The sequence below is a fragment of the Ictidomys tridecemlineatus genome, chromosome 9 (genome assembly GCF_052094955.1).
Source record: "Ictidomys tridecemlineatus isolate mIctTri1 chromosome 9, mIctTri1.hap1, whole genome shotgun sequence".
Taxonomy (NCBI): Eukaryota; Metazoa; Chordata; class Mammalia; order Rodentia; family Sciuridae; genus Ictidomys; species Ictidomys tridecemlineatus.
The window spans coordinates 2,969,529-2,994,830 of NC_135485.1; the positions used below are offsets into that span (position 1 = coordinate 2,969,529).

A 25,302-nucleotide genomic window follows, 5' to 3' on the forward strand; every position below is an offset into this window, starting at 1 on the left:
GAGATCCAAGCACTGGGCCATAAGGCCAAGGGTAAGGGGAGGGTGTCCAGCCAGAGGAGAGGGCTCTGCTCTTAGCCCAGCCTTGCCATGCGCTGGACCCTGGAGGATAGCCAATATTGCCCACTCTGGAGGCTGTGTTCCTCTCCAGTCCACTGACTAATGCTGACCACTCCCAGAGATATACCACTTGCCAGGGTCGCCTCGGTCAGTCAAGCTGATGCCTAGTTAACTAGTATGGCAAAGAGTGTGCTCTCAGCAGGCAGCAGAGGCAGAGGGGAGCCCAGGCCTCGTGTTGAGCTCCAGCTCTTTCCAGACTGGCCCCTCCACCCATGCCCATCTCCATGACGGAAAGCCCCACGAGCTGCAAAGGCCAGGCTCATAGCTGCCCCCAGGGGTGTTTTCTAAGCAGCGATGTCCTGGAGGGTCTGGGCAGCTGGTCTATGGGCAGCAGGTCCCCTCCTGGAAGTCGTTCCTGATGTTCTGCACTCCTGCTGGATGATGCAAGAGTGCTCGTCAGCTCCCAGGCCTCCACACTGCGCCACACAAACTCCTTGGCCATCACAGACCCAGGAGGGCAGTGCCCACTTCACAGGAGGGGACATGGAGCCCTCAGGAGGGAGCATCCACACAGGCCACTGCAGAGCCAGGATCAGCCCAGCCAGTAGGCCCCAGGCCTGACTGCAGGCTCCTCTGTCTCTCAGAAGGAAGGACAGCCAGCCAGGTCTGGGTGCGATCTAGCACCTGGCACTGGCCAGTGAGAAGCACATCATGGCCTGACAACTACTCAGAGAGTAAAGAAGCAAGGGAGGAGGGTGCACCCAGGTGGAGGTTGGGCAGAAATCCCCACGGAATCCTTTATCAGGCTGGGCTGCAGCCCCCAGTGACTCTCCAGACCAGGCGTGGCACAGGGTGGCACCAAGTGGCTCTCACAGCCACATCTCCAGCAGCCATTCAGCCACATCTCCCTCCATCAGCCAGCCAGCATTGGAGGGGCCAGGTCCCTTGCTGGCTGCTGGTGGTCCAGAGTGACCACAGTATGGTCTCAGGACTTGGGGGCCCCTTATCCTGTGAGGGGGGACAGTCCTATGACCCTCCAGGTGTCATGGCACCATGGTGTCAGCATGGTGCTAGGAGATGGCAGATGAGTGTATTGTGCTTCTGCTGGGAGACTGGCAGCAGGTGACAGGTCAGAGTCTGTTTCTGCAAAGTGATTCTGGAATCTGGCCCAGCTCCCAACACTTCACCCTCTGGTGCTCCTGTCAACCCCTCTGGCTTACTGTGTGGGGGCAGACAGAAGAAACTAACATCTACACAGCCCTAATGTGTGCCAGACACGTCACATGTTATCCTCTTTAAAGCTCACAATGGCCATACAGCTGTCTTGCCCCTTGGAGGAAAAGCAGCGGTAAGAGGCTGTAGCTTGTCTGAGGTCCCACACCACCAGCAAGGCTCTGTGGTGACGTCTGAGCCCCTCTGTGCACTCCAGAGCCTGTGGATACTCCCTGGAGCCAGTCACCGTCCTCTCTGCTCCCAACTGACGTCTCTCCCAAGGGCTTGTTCTCACCAAACACTGACCTCATTCATCCAGCCTTCCTCTGGAGAGGACACAGGCTGAGTCACCCTGAGCTGGCCTCTGGACACCACTTGGCCACTGAATCACTGTGGACTGGAGCAAGCCATCCACCTCTCTAGGGCAAGGAGGGGCTGGGGTGGACATCTCACTCTGCCTGCCCCACACCCAGCCCACATTTCCTGGGACAGGGGCTTCCCCTTGGGGATACATCCCTCATTATTGGCCATAATCTTGGTGGGATACCCATCAGCAACCTCCCGCTTCCTGCCCAGCAAAGGGAACACATGGGACTCACAGCAGGTCACCCAGTTCCCTGTGCCTGGTTCACAACCGGAGTCAGCTGGACACAGAGCCCAGAAGTCACATGCAGTCCCTGTCTCTAGAACCCTGTTCTCATTCCTGCCCTTGTTGGAGTCTGACCCCTGGGTTTCTCCTTGGCCTCTATGAATGGCTCTGTGCCTCTTGGATATCTGTTTCTGTGAAGTGGTCCTGAATAAACCTGATGATAAAGGGCACTGAGGTCCTTCCTGGATCTCAAATCCCAGGAAATGTCCTTGCTCAAAAACTTCCCAAGGCTCCCACAGCCCACTCTCTGACCACCCTCAGCCTGGGCTTCAGACCTGACTCATGCTGCCCCTGCTGCTCCAGCAACCCCAGGAGGCCTCTCTCAGCCCCCACTCTCATCCAAAATCTCATTGGTCTGAACCTATCAAGTCCTCTCCACCTGGGATGGCATTGTGCCCTCCAGCCCTGAGGCTGTAAACAGCACTTTTTTTCCATCTGACAAATCCCATAGGAAAAATGCATCCTGAGTTTTCCAGGTTAAAGATAGAAAGGAGCTGGGTAGTGACAAACCAGGTGTCTTTTCTGGATCTCCTAAACACTCTTATGGCATCTGGACACATAGCCAAGGCTGGGAGACCTGGTGCTGTAGCTGGGTGTGGCCCCGGGCAATTGGGCCTGGGCCTGCTTCTTGATGATCCATGGATACAGGACACAGCAGCTGAGAAAGTGCTCCTCCCATAAGCAGGGACCCCCACCTATTCGCACCTGCTCAGGTGGCTCCTTGATCCCAATCCAAGCCAGGGGGTGGCAAGGGGATCTGCAGGGGATCAGGATGGGCTGGATGCAGGAAGCCCAGTTCCACGTCCAGGAGTCCCTGTGTCCTGCCTCTGATCTCTCTGCTCTCCTTCAGGCCCCTGTGATCCTAAGTCATTCTGTAATTTTCACATGTTCCCTCCTTCGGAAATCAGCAGGAGCTAAGCTCTCCTCTGGGAGGCTCCTGTGTACTTGCAGCTGACTGCACCAGCAAGCTGATCACCCCTGAGACATGTGGGGGTGAGTGAGCCTCAGGGTTCCAGAAGAGTCTTCCACAGTGTCCCAGTGGGGATCAACAGAGCAGAGCAAGGCCCCACTCCAGCAGCCCTGCCCTGTCTGTCCCCTACACCTGTGCTTCCTGGTTCTGCCATTGCCTGGCTCCTCCGTCAGAATGCTGCCTAGCACTGCATCTTTCCAGCCTTGGGGCCATCTCAGTGGCCAGCCCCTGCCTGTCCCACCTCCTGCCCTCCACCAGTTCAGGGCTTCTCCCTTCACCTTTCACCTTGGCCTCCTCTCCCATTGCTTTTACTTACATGAACTTATTGATTTTATCACTGACCTGAAATCTAGTTTTGTTGACTCCTTTGTCGATTTCTTACTTTGATCTGGGGGGAGGGTATCCAAGTGCATTTTGTCACATTGTGTTTATCAAATGACAGTAACAAGACTCTTCTTTATTCCAACATTTATCTGCGTTTCTGAACCAGGTGGAGTACAAGGGGTGAACCAAAACCTGCTTAGCTTTCTCCTTTTTTCTTCCTTTTTATATTTCACTTTTTTCTCCACAAGTTCCTCTTCCAATGAATGGCCAGGGGCTGTCAGAATACTATCAGCTGCTACAACAGACTTCAAACCACAGAGGCTCACCATAGTTAGCCTTGCCTGGGCCTGGAACTCTTATAATTTGATGCTGGTGATCCTGGTCACTGTGCTGGGGTCTCTGTGTCACCCAGTCACTTGGGGACTCAGGCCATGACCCTGCCATCTTGATGTATGGCCAAAGGGTCACTCTAGGTGTCCCATCTGGCTGGTGGAAAGGGACAGAGGAGAATAGAGCATAGTCCCCTCCATTGCCCAGGCCTGGAAGCAGCTTGGTCTGGTCAGCTCATGTGTCCACAGTGAGAATTGTCTTTTGGCCTTCCCAGGTACCCAGCAGCACCTGGTGGCCCAGCTCTTCAGGGCCCTTACTGTGGTTGTTCATCAGAGACCCTGGGTGGGAAGCAGGCAAGGAGCCCGTACAGCCTGGTACCGAGTGACTCCTCCCTGTGGATGTCAGGCTGTGGGTGATCAAGAAGAGAACACGTCACCTGTCAGAGGCAACTCTGCTCACATTTCCCTGTCTTTCTCCCATCTGCGGAAGGACTTAAGGTTCAATCTTGGAAAGCCAGGATAATTGCTAACCCCCTTTCCTCCCCTGGGCCAGGGGGATTAAAATAATAACAGCAAGAGATGAAAGCACATCAGACCTCCCACGTGAGCCTCTGGGAGGACTTGCACCAGGAAGACCCAGGATGCCCCTGGCTCAGCACAAAGTAGAAGGTCCTCCAGTCTCAGCATCAACGAGGTCCCCCAGAAGGAAACCCAGAAGGATCCTCTTCTGTGGTTGAAAGAACTGTGTCATGTTATTGTAGGTTCAACCATGTCCCCCAAAACATGTGCTCAAGTCCCTGCCCCTGTTCCTGTATATGAGGCCCCATGTCAAAATAAGGCCTTTGCGGAGGCATGAGGTGAGAAGGAGGTCATTAGGACTGCTCCAACAGGGCCACCGTCTTTAAAGGAAGAAGAGATGACACAGACATGGGGCACTGGGAACAGGGGCAGGAAGGGAGGCCTGGGGCCACCAGAAGCTGAAGGCAGGGGACCTCCAGAGCCTCCAGGGGGCACATGGCCCTGAAGACACCTTGACCTTGGACTTCTGATCTCCAAGGTGTGAGGGAATGAATCTCTGTCACTTAAGCCCCAGCCTCAGCACTTGGTCATGGTGGTCCCAGGAGGGACAATGGGAAGACCCAGGACCTGGTCCTGGTGGGGACTCTGCTGAGGGCACTGAGGGCTGAGGAGGTGGAGCTTGGGTGGGGGCTGCCATCTGAGAACCACATAAGGACATGGGGTACAGGTAGGCCTGGTGAGGATGGGGCCACATTGCTGTGGGCTGGGCAGAGTGAGCTCACCTTTCTCCTCTGGGATGTTTAAGACAGACTCCAGCCCCTCTACCAAAAATAACATGTTCACCTAGCAATGGTTAAAGATCTGTGGTGAGCAGAGGGATAGGAGACAGACGTGAGCAGTGGGAACAGGAGGCGAAGGGGGTGGCTCTATAAACTGGGCCACTGTGCGGACCCCTCATACTTTCCTTTCCAAGAAGCAGTTTACCTGCAGCCCTGCCCGGCCTAAATGGACAGGCTACATCACATTCCCCAGCAAACTACCTGTTACCTGCAGGAGAAATGCAGGCCTGAAATAACGACCATAAAAGGGAACCCAAGGTACCCTGAAGGGGGGACTTTTGTGACCCTTTTCACAGACCAGATGCCAGAACTCAAGGAGATAAGAATGATTCCTTCTGACCATAAAATCTGTCAGAACAGGTTCCAGTTAGAACCAGCCGTCATGGGCCAAGGTGACCTAGAGATGTCAGTTCATAGGGGACTTGAAAGTCTCATGTCATCCTGAGTCAGTCAAAAGTCAAGAGGTGGGCAACCATGCATGCGCGGAGGAGGAGAGCAACCACACTGCAGTCCCCCATCTACCAACACGTGGCTCTCCTGCCCAGCTTCCCTCTTGGGACATTGCAGCCACCTCCATAGCCCTGCCACATGGTAGCCTCCACCTTGGGACAACGGGCAGGGCCTGGAGGGAGCAGCCTGCCTCAGCACTGCATGCCACAATGCTGCATCTCCAAATAGGGTGCCCAGCACCACCGAGTGGCCTGTCCTCTCAGCCCCATGTCTAAAAGCAGTTGTCCCCATCTTGGGACACCTCTGCCACCATCTTGGGTTGCCTCTCCTGCTGCCACCACCATCTTTAGTTGGAGCAGCTTCCACCTTAGGACACTGATTAGGGCCTGGAAGTCTAACATCAAGATTCCTACAAGTTTGACACTGCTGTCGCCAATACCTAAAAACATGGCTGATTCTATCTAGAGACAACAGCCAGGACCTGGAAGACCGTCACCAAGGTCCCTGCAGGCTTGGTTACACCAGAGGTGTCCCTGATGCCTGCTTCTCTTGATTCCTCTTTCACTCCTCTTATGATCTAATACCTCTGTATTCTCACCTCTTATTTCATAAACCCCATATCCCCATATCCCCGCTCTCTCTTTGTCCACCATTAAAAACTGGAGATCCTATGCAAACCTACTATTTATATTGTATATAGTAATTGAACACATCGTTTCTGTTTATTGCAACAAAGCTGTAATTGTCTAAATAGGAGTTATTTGGTTTAAGGCTGCATATTGTTTGCATTGGTAGCTGCAAATATTGATCTCCCACCTAAAGGCAAGGTACTGGTAAACTGAAGGAACACTACAAGATTATAGGGTAGAAACTAATACCTCAGATCCACTCTGCTAGAGAGGAAGACATGAACATGGAAAAACAAGGGAAGAAAGTGCCCCAAACAAACCAAGATGGCACAATAATAGAATCCATTGACAGCACATAGATGAAATGTCAGAGAAGGCGTTCACAATGTACATTATTAAAATGATCCTCTTCAAAGCACAGAATGGTATAAGAAAGCAAATACAGGCAACAATTAATCACTCCAATAAAGGGATAAGAGAGCAAATACAGGTAGCAAAAGATTACTTCAAGAAAGAGAGATTCTTAAAAAAATAATTTAAAACCCCAGTTTATTGTTTCCTTTATTTTTGGAATAAAGGAAACAACAAACCAAATTTAAAATTCAATAGAAAGCATCAACAACTGACTAGATCACTTGGAAGACAGAACCTCAGGCAATGAAGACAAAATATATAATCTTGAAAATAAAGTTGGCCACACAATGAAAATGATAAGAAACCATGAACAGAACTTCCAAGAATTATGGGATAACATGAAAAAGACCAAATCTAAGAATTATTGGGATAGATGAAGGCACCAAGATATAAACCAAAGGAATGCACAATATCTTCAATGAAATAATATTAGAAAATTTTCCAAACATGGAAAATCAAACACAAGAGGCTTATAGGACCCCAAATGTACAAAATTACAACAGATCCACACCAAGGCACATTATAATGAAATGCCTAGCATACAGAATAAGGATAGAATTTTAAAAGCCACAAGAGAAAAGTTTCAGATTACATATGGGGGAAACCAATTCCTATCTCAGCAGATTTTTCAACCCAGACCCTCAAAGCTAGGAGACCCTGCAACAACATATCCCCAGCTCTGAAAGAAAATGGATGCCAACCAAGAATCTTCTATCCAGTAAAATTTAGCTACAAATTTGATGATGAAATAAAAACCTTCCATGATAAACAAAAGTTAAAAGAATTTACAATGAGAAAGCCTGCACTGCAGAACATCCTCAGCAAAATATTCCATGAGAAGGAAATGAAAAACAACCATGAAAACCAGCAAAGGGAGGAACTACACTAAAGGAAAAGCCAATCAACGAAGTGACCAAGTCAAATTAAAAATAAAAAATAAAACAAAATGCAGGGTGCGGTGGTGCACACCTGTGATCCCAGAGGCTAGGGAGGCTGAGACAGGAGAATCGTGAGTTCAAAGCCAGCCTCAGCAACTGCGAGGTGCTAAGCAACTCAGTGAGGCCCTGTCTCTAAAAAAGTATGAAATGGGGCAGGGGATGTGGCTGAGTGCCCCTGAGTTAAATCCCCGGCATGCACTGGCGAACCACACACACACACACACACACACACACAAAACCCACAACAACAAAAATGAAACCATAATTCAATAATAAACATGAATGTTAATAAATGTTAACTCATCAATCAAAAGACATAGACTGGAAGATTGGATTTTTAAAAAAAGACCTAACCATATGGTGCTTCAAGAGATGCATGTATAGGAAAAGACATCCAGAGACTGAAGGTGAAAGGGTAGGGAAAAACCTATCACTCACACACACCACGCAAACAAGCATCTGTTTCCATCCTCATATCAGATGAAGTAGACTTCAAACCAAAATCAGTCAGAAGGGATAAAGAGGGGCATTTCCTACTGCTTAAGGGAATGACACATCAACAAGACATGACAATCATGAGTATCTATGTCCCCCCAAATGGAGCTTCCATGTATATCAAACAAACCCTTCTCAATTCCAAGAATCGGATGGAGCACAGCACAATAGTACGGGGTGCCTTTAACACACTCAGCCTGTGCAGGATTGGGGGCCAATGGGTTTCTTTGTTTTTCCTTTCAGTACCCAGAAAGGTTCTTTGCCCTCCAGAACCCGGGGCATCAGAGACATTCGAGTCCTTGTTGCCTGAATGAAGTTTGTTCTTGTTGTGTTTTCAAGACTTTCTGGAGATTGGTGGAGTCGTCTGAGGTGGCATCGTCTTCCAGTGTCCGGGGCCAACTGTGCTTCTTTCCTTTCTCTGTCCCCGTCATCAACTGTCTTCTCCCTCTCTCTCATTAGATTCAGCGATTTCTATTTATCCAGCTCCACCCTCACTATTTCCTTTATCATTTCTATTTTATTAGAAAGATCACTGGTGATTTTTTCTTTAAAAGATGACTCCTTTTTTTTTTCTAAGATGCCCATTTTTCTCTTTCTCTTCTGAAATTCCTATTTTGTTTTGTTTTGTTTTGTTTTTATTTAGCAAAAGCACATTTCCCCAGGCCTAGTGGTGCACACCTGTAATCCCAGCAACTCAGGAGGCTGAGGCAGGAGGATCAGAAGTTCAAGGCCAGCCTGGGAAACTTAGTGAGACTCTCAGCAACTTAACTTTGTCTTAAAACCTTTTGTCTCAACAACCTTTATTTTGTCTCAAAGTAATAAATAATACTGGCTGGGAGTGAAGCTCAGTGGTAGAGTCCCTGGTTCAATCTCCAGTGCAAAAAAATAAATGAGCACATTTCCCTTTACGTCACTGAGTATGTTCAAGAGTGGCTGCGTTCATATCCTCCTCTGGTAAGGTCATACTTGGGCCATCCTGGAAATGACATCACTTGGCTGTCTTTCCCTTGAGAGTGTGTCATATTTTCAGTTTTTGTGTCTTGAGTCCTGGACGTTGTGACTACTACATGTGTGGTGTTTAGTGCTCTAAAGAGTATTGGTGCTTTGGTTTTAGTGAATAATGAATTTTGTTACACACACACAAAAAAAAAGAGTCGAGAGGTGGACCTGAGCGGGACTGTCTGGAAACTTCCCTGGGACCCCAATAAACAAGTGCCGGAGGGGTGTGCTGTCCCTCTCCTCTCTGAGAGTGTCCCTTTACCCTTCCCCATCCTGTCTAGAAGCTCGTCTTTCTGGCATGATCGCAGGAACAGGGGTGAAGAGGGGCCTCTGCAGCTGGCCTCTGTCCTGTAACTGACCCGGATCCAGCACCTACCTAGAGGACACTCGTGAGTATGAGATGTGGCCAGGGCCGAACGAGAGCCACTAGGTATGGGACAGGGGAAAGGTGGGGGCTGTGGGAGGAGGAAGGGAACAGGAGGACCAGGAGAAGGAGAAGGTGCAGGAGGCGGGCAGGGAAGAAAGGGGAGGGAGGGAGAGGAGGGAGGGCAGGAGGAGAGGGGAGAAGGGCCAGGTGCAGGAGAATTCTGCAGTGAGGCCTGCCTGTCTCAGGGGACAGAGCTGCCATCAAGTGCGCTGAGCCTGTGGGTGGAGACCTTCCAGCTCCTGAGGCTGTTGGGGGGACAAGGCCAAGGCGACCAAGGACAAGGCACTATGGATGAGATGGGTGCCAGGAGCTGGGCTCCCGTCTAGTCCTGGGGATCAGCAGGAGGCAGGTAGCAGTCCAAGGTGGCAGCAGTGCTGACAGAGCCCACGGGTGCCTGTGACACCAGGGAGGGCGTTGGAGGGCAGGACCAACCGGCTCCCTCCAGCCCCACTTTCCCGTCTACCCCCACCTGGCCCAGAGTAAGGCAGAGCCCCAGGAGATGTCCAGCTCAGCAGAGTAGACACAGGCCCAGCCTTCTAAGCAAAGCTGAGAAGACAACCTCCAAGAGCCAGAAAGTACCAGAGGCTTCGTACAGAGGAGGGGCTGGGTACCTGACCCCAGAAGTTGTCTCTGCACACCTGGGCTCCCCCAGGCTGGCCTCTGAGCTGAACGTCTGGACTTGGCCCTCACCAGCATACCAGAAACACTGACAACCCAACCCAGGGGCACACCGCTGCTCAGGTCCTGGAGTAGCCACTGGGGGGTACTCGTGGGACAAATCCAAATGCCACCGCAAAACTGTAAAAACAGAATGGGTGGGAGCGGCAACGCAGGCCTATAATCCCAGGGACTCGGGAGGCTGAGGCAGGAGGACAGCACCCCACCCACAGAAGGCTGGTGGAAACGTGTGAGCTGGACCTCCCGGGTCACCGCCCACACCAATGGAAACACCAGCGTTTTCCACCGGACTCAGTCTCCACCGCCAAAGTCTCTTTAGATGTTGATGGACCTTTATTTTGTTCATTTATTTATATGTGGTGCTGAGTATCAAACCAGTGCCTCACAGATGCTAGGCAAGCACTCTGCCCCTGAGCCCCAGTCCCAGCCATATTCTTAATGTCCAGGATGTGACCTGAAAGGACCAGCCCACAAAGATTCAGGGAAAAGACAACCGGCGGCCATTCAGGGCCGGCCTGACACAATGTTGGAATTTTCCAAAGGAGACACTAAAGCAGGAACTATAGTATAAAAAGAATCCAAAAAGAAACGGTGGACACCGTAAATGACAGAGAGAGAGGCTCAGCAAAGAAGTGAAAGAACCACGTGGCAAATGCAGGACTTTAAAATACAGTCTGCAAATTAAAGACCCGCCCTGTGGGTTCCAGAGAGGGTGGGACTGACAGAGGGACAGCAGGAACCTGAAGAGGGAGCACTAGGAGGGGTCAGCAGGAACCTGAAGAGGGAGCACTAGGAGGGGTCCCGTGGGAGCAGCCGTGGGAAAACCTGTACACCCATGATTATCTATTGTCACCACAGTAGATCATACGTCTGGATCTTATGTACAGAAAACCCTAGACAATCCAGACCAGGAACACTGCTAGAGCGAGTACGGAGCCGGCACGGTGGCCCAATACAAGACCTCTGTACAAGTCACTGCCGGAGCCGGTTCCCAAGGCAGCAGGGACCTCAACCAGCTGTGCAGGCGCCCAGACCTGAGGCCCCTGTGCACCTCCCAGCACAAGCCTGTGGCCTTGTGGCCTCACTCAGGCTCAGACACTCCCTGTGTGGAAACCAGACACAGAGGTGAGCCCTGAGCCCTGTGCCCCATGGAGGGCTGTTTGAAGGGTCTGGGGGAAAAAGCAACCTCTCCCTCCCCTCCCCTCCTCTCCTCTTTCTTCTCCCTCTCTCTCTCTTTTGCACTGGACAGGAGAAGCCCTATGGCAGGTGACCGGAGCCCAGGGGATATGCTATTTCTGCAGAGCACCTCCCTAGGGACCCTGCTGTGCTACCTGGGGGTCAGAGAGGCTGGCTGTAGACCACGGACAGCAGGGACACAGGGGGACACCCCCCCCACCCCCGTTCAGACACGTGGTTCTGCAGGGAGCGGGAGGGCCTTGCCCATCCCTAATGTTCTCCTAAACGTTCTCACTTGGGGCTCAGCCTGATCTGCCGCCCCTCCTCACCGTCCACCAGTGCCAAATTCCAGGGCCCAGGCAAACCTGCCTGCTACCATCTGCCCTGGGCCTGCAGCCACAGCCTGGTGGGGATTGAGCGCCTGGCAGAGTCCCTGGCCCTCTGGCTCAGGAATGTACATCTCCATCCCTTTTAAATTCACAATATTTGAGATTCCAAAGCCCTGTTGAACTTCTCCAGAAATATTTCTTGCACAGCAAATCCTGGGGGCCTCCTTCTCCAGGCCCCTGCCTCCCCCATGCCCAGAGACTTCTCTGGTCTGCTGGAGCCCTGGGTGCCCAGGAGAGGCTGAAGGTTCTAATCTCCGCTCCATGGGGGGCTCCATGGAGACAGGCGCTCACTACCCCACACCTCCTCCAAGGAGACCCCAGGCTCACCTAGTCAGCACTTGAGGGGCTTCTTGGGAAGAGCCAATCCCCAGGCTGATCCCCAACCTGTCTGCCACTGGGGTGCAGCTTAGTCTGACCCAAGGACAGGGTGTACACAGCTGTGACAAGGGAGCCATCACGGCGAGGTTCTGGGCGATACCCCAGCTCTCAGGTATGAGTGCTTCCAAACACCCCACCTTCTGTGCTCCTTGTGGACCTGTAAAAAGACCTCGTGACAGACAGACACCCCTCCATGTGGACTGCTGAGTCACAGGGACCTGTGGACCCTCAGCTCGGGTTTCCCGGGCACAGCCAGCCTGCAGCCCCATTCCTCCCCAAAGCCCAAGGCCCAGCGAGGGCTTGTGGGCAAGGGAACTCCCAGGGAGGGAAGGCCAGTGACAGGGACTCAGCCAGGAAGAGGAGGAGGAGGGAGGGGGAGGGGGAGAAGGGGGAGAAGAGGGAGGGAAGGGGAGGAGGGGAGAAATAGGGGAGGGGAGGAGGAGGGCGGAGGAAGAGCAGGAGGAGGAGGAGTCAAGGGAGGGAGGTCCCTGGAATCTCGGGTAGCCTGGCAGACATGCTGCCTGTGGGCTCTGGGCTCCCTTAGGTGCTCAAGAGACCTGCGTATCCTGCTCAAGGTCACACTGCAACCCGGACCGCAGGCTCCTTCCTGTGCGTCCTGAACGTCTCTGGGTCTCTGGCCCACTCAGAACTCGCTCTTGTAGGGACGCCTGCTTTCCACAGGAACGGGACGGGAAGCCCAGGACGGCCACCAGTCAGTCCTCCCCTGGCCAGCTCCTGTTCATCCCTCAGTGCCTTGCAGTGTGCTGAGGAGGCCCCCAAGGGGAGGCCGAGAAGAACTGGAGGACGGCTGGAGGGCAGCCGGCACAGATGAGTTCAGGGAAAGAAAGACCCTCTGGGCTGAGAGGCGGGGCGGGGCGGGGAGCCGGCCACCTCTTGGCCAGGCATGAGTCTGTACAGAAGGTCACTAGGACAGGGACAGGCTCTGTCAGGTGTGTTCTGCACCTGGACAGGTCGGCCTCGCCTCTCCCTTGCTCCATCTGGTGGGCTTGCGCCACTCGCTCGACACTGCGGGGCCTGTGGCAGGCCCAGCAACTGACTCCTGGTGACTTGGGGACCTGTGGTCTGCCCTGCCAGCCCCTGAGAAGGTGGGCCTCCCGCGCGGCTCCGTCGTGGCCACTCCCAGCTCATCCATAGGCCCCTGTGTCCCTACCCCACCCCGGCTTGCGGCTCCTATGAAGGCCTGGGCCTGGCACCTCCTCTGCGCTCCTGCGGCCCCTGGGCTCCCCTCTGTCCACAGCAGAAACACAGAAATGCGCTGGGCAGCTGGGCCCGGCCAGACATGGCCAAACCCTGTCTCATGGCTGGTGCCCTTGGGCTAGTTCCCGACTTTCCTTCCTTCTCCATAAAGACGGCTCACTCTGCTGCACAGTGGTGAAATCGCCTCTGCAGCTCCTGGCTGCGGGGACTCAGCCACCACTAAGGTGGCCACAGTGCTGGCCGAACTTGCCTTGCGCCCTGCCCGGCTCCTCCCTTGCTCTTCTGAGTGCTCCCTGGGGTGGGGGCTGGCTGTGACCTGCCCGCCTAGGCTGCTGTGGGCGATTGCTGGCCCTAGCCACCACCCAGACCAGGAGGATGAAGGGACCTCAGCAGGCCACCCTATGGGCGAGAGTAGTTGTCACAAGAGCAGCCTGGGGCGCGGTGGCTCTGAGAGGCCACTCCCCTCCTGAGCACTCCCCCACAGTGCAGTCAGCCCTGGTGGCCCCCCAGGGCTCTCCCTCTGGTGGAGGCTCCAGCCAGGATGGAGGGCTCGCCCCCCTGCACCCCCACACAGGGGGCAGGCCTTCGGGTCCTCCCACACTAAGTGGGACGGGAGGTGAATGCCCAAAGCCCCACCCTCCTCCCACAGGCTTCATGGAGTCCTCCTGTGGCCGGCCCTGTGTGACAGGAACAGGGGCGGGAGAGAGCAGGGACCCTCCAGTCCTGGGCCTCATCTCAGTGCCGGGCCATCAGGTGCAGCCACAGGACAGCTGTCTCTCTAGCCCGAGCTGGACCAGCACGCCAGACGGGACCAGACCCAGCACAGCCACCCCTACCTGCCCCACCGCCAAACCCAGCGGCGTCCGAGCAGGGGGCTCGGTGCTGAGAACCCACCCACTCAGTCCATCCCCCTCTGTGCCTTGATGACACAAGGACAGTGTCCACCCCATAATACTGCCACGTCGATCACCACAGGACAAAGTCTTCATCAGCCACACTCTCACCCGCCTATGACTGGAACCAAGGGACAAAGAAGGCAGGCAGAGGGGGAGGGAGGCCGAGCACAGCCTCCCTCAGTCACCCACCTGCACTTCTCAGTCACGCTGGGCCCCGCCAAGCAGCTGACCCTGTCACCTTCTAACATCTGCAGGCTCTCGCAGGAGGAGTCCTCTGGGGCTGAAGTAACCCTCCTACCTGGTCAGCAGAAACCCCAGCGCCTTTCTTTGTGCATGTGTGTTGTGCAGATGCCCACGCACACGCACAGCCACAATCTGGCTGCCAGAGCTCTGACCAACACATTTACTTTCCAGGTAAAAAGGAAAGGCAGGTCTCAAAAGGAGTGGGCACCATCTATTCCCCTTTAAGGTCCTTCCCTGAAGTTGCTTATGTGGTGCCCACTCCCACCTCCCCGGGCCCAGACCTGCTGTCTTCCCTTCAACCTATCTCCTGGGGCCTCAGCCAGCCCGTCCATTCCCAGTGCTGGGTCTGTCCCTAGGGCCACCACTCAGCAGGAGCCTGGTACCTTCCCCGAGCAGGCTCAGACAACAGTCCTCCTCCCCATCATTCTACAGATGGGGAAACTGAGGCCTCAAGACAAGGGGCTTACCCAGGACCACTCACAAAGCCAGTGGTCAAACAGGGCCACGAGCCCAGCCCCATGCCCAGCCAGAAGCTGCTTAGGGGCCTTTGAAGACGGTGCTCAGGAGGTCATTGGTGGCTCCAAGACCTCCCTCAGTGGCTGAGTGAGGAGGCTCAGGGCAGCGCACGGGTGTCCTGGGTGCTCCGGAAGCCTGACCCCAGCACTGCCCACTCAGACCCCACGCTCCTCCCCACACAGACAGACCCGGGCATCCAGCCAAGGTCAGCTCTGGCTTCCAAGAAGGGGTTTCAGCGTCCCTCACTGCCCTCTGCTCCCACCCCGAGTGTGGGGCTCTCAGGCACCCCACCCTTAGAAAGAGGCAGCTACGGGGTCCCAACTGGGAGAGGATGACCCAGCTCCTCAAGGGTCCCCGGGTCCCACCTGGGCTCAGAGCCTTGGCCCAGGAGTATGAGCTTCTGGCATGGTCACTACTGTCCATGAGGGTGTGGACAGTCCCTGGATGACAGCCAGGCTGCCCATTGCCTCGGCAGGGTGACACAGGGACAGAAAGGGGACTCGGGGCAATGACAGTACTCTTGGCGCAGTCCCAACCCCCACTCAGATCGGCATGGTTGGAAAAAATCCCAAGCCACCAAGTGAACCCTCAGCAGCCCACCTCCTGCTGCCCAGCCACCTGGGAGCCAGCCTGGGACGCCAGGAGAGCCTGGTCCACCCTGTCATGAGGGGGCTGAGCAGAGAGGCCCAGGGACACCCTGACCTTCCCGGCCACCACATGGTTAAATGGCCAGTCCCCCACACTGGGGACTCATCAGCCCCAGGCCCACACCCCAAGTCCTGCCTTGGTCATCTTCCCTCCTGGGCCAGGAGAAGCTCTGCCCAGCTCCAGGGAGGGCAGGGCAGCGGGCTGCCTCGTGGTACGGTGGGGAGGGCACGTCCCAGCAGCAGACGACTAGGCAGGACTGTTCCTGGAAGTCCACGTTTCCTTCTGGGCTCAAGGAGGGGAAACGTCCCCACCCCCCCTCCCACACCAAGCCGGCAGTCTGCACCTCATGCAAACCCGAGAAATGGCCACCTCCCAGCCACAGCCTGCTGCTGACGTGGCCTCGGGCCTGAGCTGCCGCATGGAAAGCCAGGGGGGTGCCTAAAGGCCCGTGCAAGGAGGCACCCGTGCCAAACTGCCCAGGCCACACCCTGGCCAGAGGGGCGGCCTCAGACAGCCTGCCTTGGGTTCCTGGGCAATGGGCTGCAGGGACCAGAGGGTGCCCTGGAAGGGGCTGGCCTCCTCTGTCACTGTCACTCTGCCCTAGGGCTCCAGTGGAACACAGATCCCCAGGACCAGGCCAAAGCTCCCCCGGAGTCGGGATGTGCTGCGGGATCTCCTCCTGCTCTTTGGTTTGCCTGCCCCCTCCTCCTGGCACTCCGCCGGCTCACCTCCCCCTTCACTGCAGTCCAGCTCCCCACTTTCCACACTTCCCATCAGACTCTGCCCTGCTGAGGGTAGCTGCCTCCCCAAGCCACCCAGTGTGTCCTGTGTCGTCTGAAGGGATCCTGGTTTGACTTTCCATATTTGAGTCTCTGGTCCATCTAGAGTGGAGTTGGGATATGAGTAAAGCAGGGCCAAGAGTCACTTCCCCTAAGGACACCAGCTGCTCCAGTGACCTTGGCTAGAAGGTCCTTCTTCCTGGCCACATGCCTCCCCGATCAGCAGCCCAGGCGCAGAGGTCTGCTCTGGACTGTTCCGCTCCCAGCTCTCTCCTGCTCACACACCTCACTGTCTGGACTATGTCACTGCATTACAGTGACCAGGTGTGGGACCCTCCTGGGAGACCCCAGCTTGGTCTCCTCCGTCAGACCACCTGCTCTCTTGGTCCCTTACATTTCCATGAGCACCATGAAGCCAGCTGAGGCAGAGGCTTCGGGATGCTGGCGCACAGACACCGCCCTGCTCCTGCTGGCGCACAGCACTCCTAGGACTCCTTTGGTATTTCTGGACAGGACAGCTGAGGCTCAGAGAGGTGACCTTCAGGTCACGCTGTTCACATGCTAAGGAGTGGACTGCATCAGAAGGGGGGCTCCCAAGTCCAGCTTCCCCAGCAGGCTGTCAGTCTTCAGAGACAGACCTTGAGGACCTGGGCGCCACCCCCAGGGTGTCCCCCAGACAGCTCAAGGGGTCTCCCCACTGCGGGGGGGGGGCGGGGAGCTGCAGGCTGGGCAGGTTCCTGGATGAGTGCAGCTGGGCCCTGGGAGCCCGGGGGAGGGGAGAAGGGGTCTCCCCTGCGCTGGGCCCATCAGGCTGGGCTGAGCACCTCTGCCAGCATTTGGTGAATGAAATTGCTCATCACAGCCTCATCTCCAACCCTGGCTCTTGAATTCTCTTTCAAAGGAAAGAAAAATCTTCAGAAGCAAATTTCTGAAATCCTTCCAAAGAGTTCCTAACATAGCTGGCGGGGCCTGGCCACCTGTGGAAACTGATGGTATGAGTACCTACGGGTCACCAAGAAGGAAAACAGAGGCACAGAGTCATGTTAAACAAGTCCCATGAGGCGCTGGGGGCCCGTGCATGCAAAGTTCTGTGGCAGTGGAGACAGCTACAAAAAGACAAGACTCCAACTCGTCCAACTCCCTGAAACAGGGTCTGCACCCAAAGTCTAGAAGTCCAAAGCCCGAGCCAGGTCCTTGGCATGGGAGGCCTAGAGAGGCTGACAGGAAGCAGGGCCTTGGGAGGGAGGTGGGCGAGGGTGCTTTAGGAGGAGGGGCCAGCATGGCCAAGGAGGGCGGCAGGGAGAGGTCACCACCTGCTCTGAGGACCATGCATGCTGGGTACCTGTCCAGGGCGCTCTGACTGAGGCCCAGGCAGGGCTGGGTAGGAGCTCATGCACCTGGAAGGCTATGGGTGACACTGTCTCACTCCAGGCCTTTGTCATCCCAATGGGGTGCCCTCTGCTGGGTCTCTCAAGAGGGCTGAGCTGAGGGGGAGAAATGGCACAGGACTGCCTCTGTCCGAGGCTCCAGGGAGGTGAGGTCTGTCTGGAGTTGTGTGCTGGCTTCAGGGTGTGTCACCTTGATGAGACTGAGGACATTGGAGGACAGGAGAGAGCAGCAGCCACCAGGAGTGCTGTGTGCTGACCCACTCAGTGCCAGGTGGGGTCCTCCTGCTCCTCCTACTGGGCCTGGCTTCTGTCAAGCCTGCAGGTACAAGGACTGAGCTGGGACGGTTTCAGCTGTCCTTGTGGGTTCTGGATGGTTCTTACTCCCCCACCTGTGTCCATCCTGCTCCCTGGCATCAGCCTTCCAGAGTCTGCTGAGCTGCTCCCTGACTTTAGGCAGCGGATCCCTATCACAAAGCCCTTCCTAATAGGCACACACCACAGGTGCTGGTGTGCATGATCTCACGTATTAACACACGAGTTACATACTCAGTGCAGCACTTGGAACATGAAGTGGGCAATCTGGAAAGGGGAATGGGTGGTGGATGTTTGGAGAGGGCATGGATGGTGGGTAGAAGGATGGTGGATGGGTGGGTGGATAGAGGGGGATGGATGAATGAGTATGTGCATGGGCGGAAGCCTGAATAGGGGTGGGTGGGTGAAGGCTGATGGGTGAGTGAATGGATGGATACATAAATAAATGAGTGAACAAGTGAACAGACCAGTGGTGAAGATGAAGCACACAGCGGGAAATATAAGAAGGGACAGGAGGAGGTGCGAGCTAGAAGGTGCACACACGTTTATGAGGCGTTGAATCAACTACTGAGAGTCGAGTGCCACAGCGACTGAGGAAGGACATTTGTAGGTACAACACGTAAGCATATTTTGCAATATAATAGGTCTATGGACTCGTCGTAATCCACCAGTCAGAAGCAAGTCTGGGCCCTTACTGGACCTAGGTGGCCTCTCCAGCTCCCAGGAGACTGCTGTCCAAGCCACCAAGCCCCATAGCCCTGGAGCCTGAACTCCATCTGTAACAGGAGGGACAGCCCTGACTCCAGGTTCCGGGTGGGTGTCCTGGGGAGAGCACCCACGATCCCCGCAGCCCTGTTTCTTTCTGCATGAAAGAAAGGGAGAGAAGGAAGGGGAAGGGGGTAAGAAAGAGAAAGAGGAGGGGGGAAGAAATGATGGACTGTCCCAGAACCCCCAGGCAGGCTGCTTCTAGGCCCAGGTGCTCCAGAGCTGTGGGGCTGCCTCCTGCCGCACCCCTTCTTCCTGGGGTTTTCCTTGTTCTCTGGACAGAGTTCTAAAATAAAGTGCTGCCAGTGATCTGGGTTTCCACACAACCAGGCAGTCCGTGGAGGAGACATGCACTTTGCCCACTTCTCCATGGAGGCCCTGCCTGCCCAGCCTGGCCCGGGGCTCCCACAGAGCAAGGCAGTCACTCTGAGTGCCTGTGGAAGCTTGGGCTAAAGTGGGAGGAGGGCCACCACTGGCTGCTGGAGCTGGCCTGGCCCTGGGAAAGTGCATGTCCACTTGGCTCCACCGGGCTCCGTGCTGGGCAGGGTGTGTGTGCGCTGGCCTCTGTGGGCCCAGGATAGAAGTTGGCATGGTCACAGGCCTCCCAGTCCCGCCAAGCCACAGGCTAACTCCCTGACCCATGGCCAGCTGGGTTCCAATGGGGACACTCCACCCCAGGCCAGCCTAATGAACATTCCCCTAGGCCCTGTTGCCAGAAGTTCTGCAGAGATTCCTGCAGCCCCCTCACTTGAGCAGGACCCAGGATGGGCTGGGACAGAAGACAGCCTGACTGGGCTGGCCAACCAAGCGGCACTTTCCATCTGGAGTCTGAGGCGCTTGGGCTGTTTTCTCTGTGTTAGAAATGGCTCCAAACCCTGCACACGTGGGCTCTGCTGACGCCTCCAGCTGGGGGAGGCCGAGCCGGGCCAGCCACCTCCTTCCTGGTTGGGCAGAGGAAGTGCACACACAGCACTTGGCTGACTCTGCCTGGCTCCAGGCCAAAGAAGTGAAGAGACCTGCCAGGACACTTGTGGACCCCCGTGTCCAACTGAGCCCAGAAGCAAAGGCTAAACTAGGTCTAATGGGCACAGAGATGGAGCCAGGCCTGGCTATGGTGCAGGCCGCTCTGGGCACAGGTCTCGCCTGCCGCCCAGCGTGAGCAGCAGAGTGCTCCCACTTCACTTTGGCTGACCAAGACCTAAGCAGACTGTTGAGAATGTGGGGACCTCTAGTCTGCGTGCCCCAGCAGTGTCATGGGGGCAGACCAGCAGAAGCTTTGAGACACCGAGCCTGCGGGTCTCAGGGAGGCCCTGGACATAACTGGAGCACAGGGCCCCTTGCAAAAGGAGCCACAGACCAGCACAGCCCTTTCTCTGTGTCTTCACTGGGAGTATGAACTTGGGACTAGACAGGCCTGGAGCCTGCTGGCTCCAGCATTGCAAGTTACTGTGTAGTATTGGGCAAGTGTCTCAACCTCTCTGGCTCTGACTTCTCATCTGTAAGAGGTAACAGCAAGAACTTACCTCCTGGGTTATGTGTGAGGATGGCCTTAGGCGTGAGCCTAAGCAAATCCATTTTAAAACTCCAGATTGAAACCTGCAGTCTCACAGGCATGCCTAACAGAGCCCTCCAGTATGGCCCTCAGGCACAAAGAAGTCACTTCTCCCAACCCTGACAAATTCAGAGTGAAGCCTCTGGCAGGCTGTCCTCCCATAATAAGTGGGAAAGGCAAAAAGATCAGGGTGGGGACCACCAGACCAGATGTTTTAACCCCAGGGTAAATGCTGTCACTGGGAAATCCAGTGACAACTGATAAGGATTGAAAGGGGGTCAAAATCCCCAAAATTTGGTATAAATAATGGAGCAACAGAACAGACATTCAGCCAGCCGACACTGATGCCCTCCCGCTGAGAGCCTGATGAGGACCTGGACTGACATCCCAACACTTTTCATCATTGCTGATCCCCTGCATCTTCCTCACCACTCTCAAACTCTACCGCCACATCTTGACCCTGGGGAGAGCCTCCTCAGCCAGCGGTCAGCTCCACCCCAGGAGAAGCCTGCCTGGGTTCCTGACCAGATCACTGCGGTCTGAGTGAGTGTGCATCTGGTCTGAGTGAGTGTGCATCTGGTCTGAGTGAGTGTGCATCTGCTGGACTTAACCGATGTGATTCTGCAATCTGTATTTGGGGTAAAAATGGGAGACCACCCTGCAGCTGGGGATGGGAACGATGTCCCTGGATGAGGACCAGCCAGGTCCAGCCCTCCTCTAGCAGGTGAAGCAGAGACCCAGGGAGGAGGCTGCCCTAGGTCACAGGCCAAGGAAACCAAGCTGGGCCTGCCACTCTTGTCGCGAGGGCAGAGGGTGTCTCCCTCTTTCTGTTGCCTCACCCCAACAGCACCCACCTGGCCTGGGTGTCCTGCGTGGGTGCTCATGTGCACTGCCCATGTCCTATCTTCAAGCATGAGCACAATAGACAGGCTCTGAGATGCTCACGAGCCTGCTCTTGGCACTCATGCCTTTGAACAGCCTCCTGAGTGTGGGTAGGGCCTGCAGCTTACCTCCATGGACTCCAGCAAAGGTGGAGGAGCGTCACCGAAAAACATCACTTCTGTGATCGTGTGACACAGACCAGCTCCGGTCTTGCTGCTGTGTTCTGAGCTGGCCTCTGGAGAGGCTGGCGGTGAGCATCCGCCTGGCCTCAGCCCTCAGGGCCCAAGTGCTGCCCACAGCCACAGGAGTGTAGGTACCCCACCCTAATCTCTGCGTACCCCTCAATACTGTGTGGATACACTCCTCACTCGGCACGGCCCCAGTCTAGCCCTGGGCAGGCTCAGAGCCTGGAGTGGCAGGCATGGGGACAGGCCCAACACACTTCAGCATCAGTCTAGACATACTCTCAGGGCTGCACCCCAAGGCCCACAGTCACCCAGCCAGAGCCCGGGAGCTCCCCTCCTGCTCGATGAGGGGTGGGCAAGGTCCCACAAAGAACAAGCCTGCAGGGTGCAGGAGAACGGGCACCGTGGAATGGCTGGGAGCAGGAGCCAGGGCTGGGGGCTTTGAGACTGTGCACGAGATGTGGTCTCACTTCTACACACCAGGGTCTGCAGGGGCAGAAGCAGTCAGCCTTCTAGAATCTGTGCCACAGGCCTGGGTTATCGTCCCCTAGGCGGAGACGAGGCTGCAGCAGCCTGCTCAGTGCTGAGGCCCTGTGAACAGGTCGGCCTGGGCTGGTGGTGTTTCCCAGCGCACATCCTGGTTCCTTCTCTCCTCACCAACCCTCCCGGCCTGCACCCTCCGTGGGCACCTGGGTGATGATGCCTGCGTGCCCCTGGATCCTTGGCACTGAGCTCCTGGAAACCAGGAGCCCCCTCTTCTCACCCTCGGACACACTGAGCCTGGTGTAGGCCCCCAGGTCCCAAGGAGGAGTGTGGCTCTACTGGGGTCTGAAACAACTCTGAAAGAACAAGGCCCCTCCATGCCCCACCTGCCTGCCTCAGCTGTAGGGACAGTGGCCTTTAACCTGGCAGAGAATCTTCACTTCTGAGAACAATTCAGTAAGAGTGCCCACCCCCCTGGCTGTTTTAGTCTTGTGAAGGAACGCCCCACCCGCTGACGTGGGAGGAGCAAAAGTTCAAAGCCAGCCTGGGCAACTTGCCTGTCCCAAAACAAAATAACAACAAGGGCTCAAGAGGGGGCTCAGCAGTACTGTCCCCGGCTCAACCCATAACAAAACAAAAATTCAAAACCTCAATAACAAAAACTATACTGAGAGTTCCACAAATTGAAACAAACTCCTGAAAGAGGAGTTATTCAAGAATTAACCCTACTCTCTACCGTGAAGATTTCTGAAGACCAAAATACTGACCAGAGTATGAGGGCAGAAAAAAATCCGCAGGTGCCAGTGAGCACACAGGTTACCGGGCACTTGAACTGTGTCCAATGTGTGTTGACTTCATACCTGGGCGGGTCGTCCCTGTGCCAGAAACTAGACAGGGCCAGGGTCCCTAGGCCCGAGACACTCCCCAGGATGGGGGTCCAACCCCTAACTGGAGTATGGCCATCAGGGCTCAGCAGCTCCCACAGCCCGACACCTGCCTCTCTCTCCCTGGTCCAGCCTTGTCTGGGGCTCGGCGTGCACAGCCACACCCCAATACAGGGAGCAGCCACTCCAACATGGGGCGCAGCCTGTGCAGGTGCTTAATAAACACTGTTCCAATGTACACACCAAGGGTGCTTTTAGCTCCAAATGAGGTGCAACCCCTTCTCCTGGCCCCAAGCATCCCCCTGGACAGTGGCACCCTCGCCACCTCTGCCCTGCACAAGGGCAAAGCTACCGCCTCCTGTGGCAGCCCCAACTGGGAAGGACAGAAAAGCCCAGAGGGGTGACCCCGCCCCCCCATCAATCAGAACAACAGGGAAGGCACCTTCAGGCCTCTTTTGATAAAGAATCATGGCCTCCTAACTACCCAAGGAGTACAAATTAACTGGCTCCTGCGTTCTGTCCCGGGGGAGCCCTGGAGGCCTGCCCTGTGCCCTATATAGGCCGCCCACTCTCTGGCGACTGCCTTCCCTTCAGGGCCCTCCACTTCCCTGGCTGACTGCCCAGCTCTACTCAGAACCGCACAACAGAGCTCCTGCACAGGGCAGCTGGGCCTCAGGTCCCTGTCCTACCTTTCATCATAGCTCTTCCTGGCAGTCAGATGGTCTGGCCATCACTGGTATAGGGGACCTGCCACTGCAGGGCCAGGGTGGCATGAGAGCAAGGTTGCAGGACAGCTGAAGCTGCTGCGGCCTGCCCTTGACCCTGGCCACAGGGGAGAGATGTCCAAACAGTGTAACTCAAGGGTCCCCATCATACATCAACTAAATATCATCGGGCTATACTGGCATCAAACTGTGTCACTTTATCAACCAGATTCACTCTAAAAATGTGCTCCACCTGCCACAGAGGGGACCCAGCGCAGTGCCCAGGCAGAGCGAGAGGCAAACAGTCCACCAGTCACACAGCATGCCCTCTGGCCAGTGCCTCCCAGGAAGGAGCCCCAACACAATGACCCCAGCCCTAGCAGCTGTATGACTCTGGTCACAGTATTTTTTGAAACTTTAAAAAAAAATATTTTGTAGTTGTAGGTGGACACAATCTTTATTTAACACAGTGTTGAGGATCAAACCCAGTGCCTCACAGTGAGAGGAAGTGCTCTACTGCTGAGCCCCAGCCCCTTGACACGGCTCTGGACTTTGGATTGCTCCCATGGCACCAGGTCACGGGCACCTCACCTGCCCAGGCCTAAGCCATGCCTGGCACAGACGGGTGTACTGCAAGCCACCAGCTTCCTCCCAGCACTGCCGAGCCATGGGCTTCAGGTAGCAGGGGCTGTGGGGCGGGCGACACCTGCCACACAGGACTGAGACCCAGGGCCTCCAGGAGTGCTGCAGTGCCCACAGCCACCTTCCCTGTGAGTTCTCTTACTCAAGAATAGAGCCCAGGGCTGGGGATGTGGCTCAAGCAGTAGTGTGCTCGCCCGGCACGCGTGCAGCCCGGGTTCGATCCTCAGCACCACAAACAAAGATGTTGTGTCCGCTGAAAACTAAAAAATAAATATTAAAATTCTCTCTCTCTTAAAAAAAAAAAAAAAAGAAAAAGAATAGAGCCCAGAGCACCCTCACCCAGAGCCACATCGCTACTGGAGACCATGAGCAACACATCCTCACTGCAAGTCCCCAGGACACACTGTGGTAAAGTAATTAGACCAGTGTGTGATGAGATCTTTTAGGCAAATTGTGGAAATAATTGTAAAGGTAAACACATAGGGACTGTTTACGTGGAAGCAATCAGAACAACTGTCAACACTCCTGTGGAGGGCCCATGGAGGACAGGAAGGCACAGATACATTCTGAGCCTTGCACAGGAACCCCTTCTGATCTCGCGGCCACCTGGTGCAGCCAGGTGAGAGCTGTGCCCGCTGCTCGGCTCTGGGAATTCACACCACAGAGGCCTGAGGCCTTTCAACGCAGAAACCAGAAACCAGCAGTGTGCCTGCAGAGTGCCAGCCGCCCCTGGGGAAGAGGCTGGTGTGGCAGCTCCTGCTGGTCAGCAGTTGCCCAAGAACGATCTGAGTGGATGCCCCAGCTGGCCCCTTGAGGAGACCTGCTGAGAATCTGAATTGTCTGACGTCACAAGGCTGGGTGCATTTGGAAGTGGCTGTGTTGAAAATAAACCCAGTCTCGGCTGGGGCGTCCCGAGTCCTCTGCTCCTCTGGTCTCTGTGTGAGATGCTTGACCACCATGACGTCTACAGGGAGTCGGGAGAGGCCGCTGGCACAGTGCAGGGACCATTAGGGGGCCTGTCTTTTTTTCTTAGAGGCCTGGGGTGGCCTCAGCTCCCCAGGCCCGTGGGCAAATGGGCAGCAGGCAGAAGGCAGCATGCAGCCATCGGGATGATGGGTGAAGAACCAACAGATACGAGTCTTGAAGGCCTCAGAGGACATACTCCGCTTGGCTTCAGGTGGTTTCTCCCTCTGCAGCTCCCGTCTCCAGTCACGAAGGTGGACTCGCCCGTTCAGCACTGAGGAGCAGGAGACACAGCTGAGACGTCGACCACAAACCCACTCACTCGTGGGTCTGTCGACATCCCCTGGTGCAGGGTGCGGGGTCAGAGGTG

The 25,302-nt window shown here is 55.6% G+C and overlaps 1 protein-coding gene across 4 annotated transcripts in view; it reads right to left on the reverse strand.

Moving 5' to 3' along the window:
- Window positions 1–3,341: 3,341 nt before the first annotated feature.
- Window positions 3,342–25,302, reverse strand: part of Trmt44 (tRNA methyltransferase 44 homolog) — a 43,380-nt gene continuing 21,419 nt past the window's right edge. For 3 of the 4 annotated variants that reach the window (XM_078020935.1, XM_021722139.3, XM_040292733.2), the window contains exon 11: window positions 23,766–25,206. In XM_078020935.1, the coding sequence (XP_077877061.1) occupies window positions 24,977–25,206 (230 nt within the window). In that variant the 3' untranslated portion in view covers window positions 23,766–24,976. Of the gene's footprint in view, window positions 3,949–23,765; window positions 25,207–25,302 lie in introns of those variants that run through there. The other variant, XM_078020936.1, reaches the window with a different exon arrangement.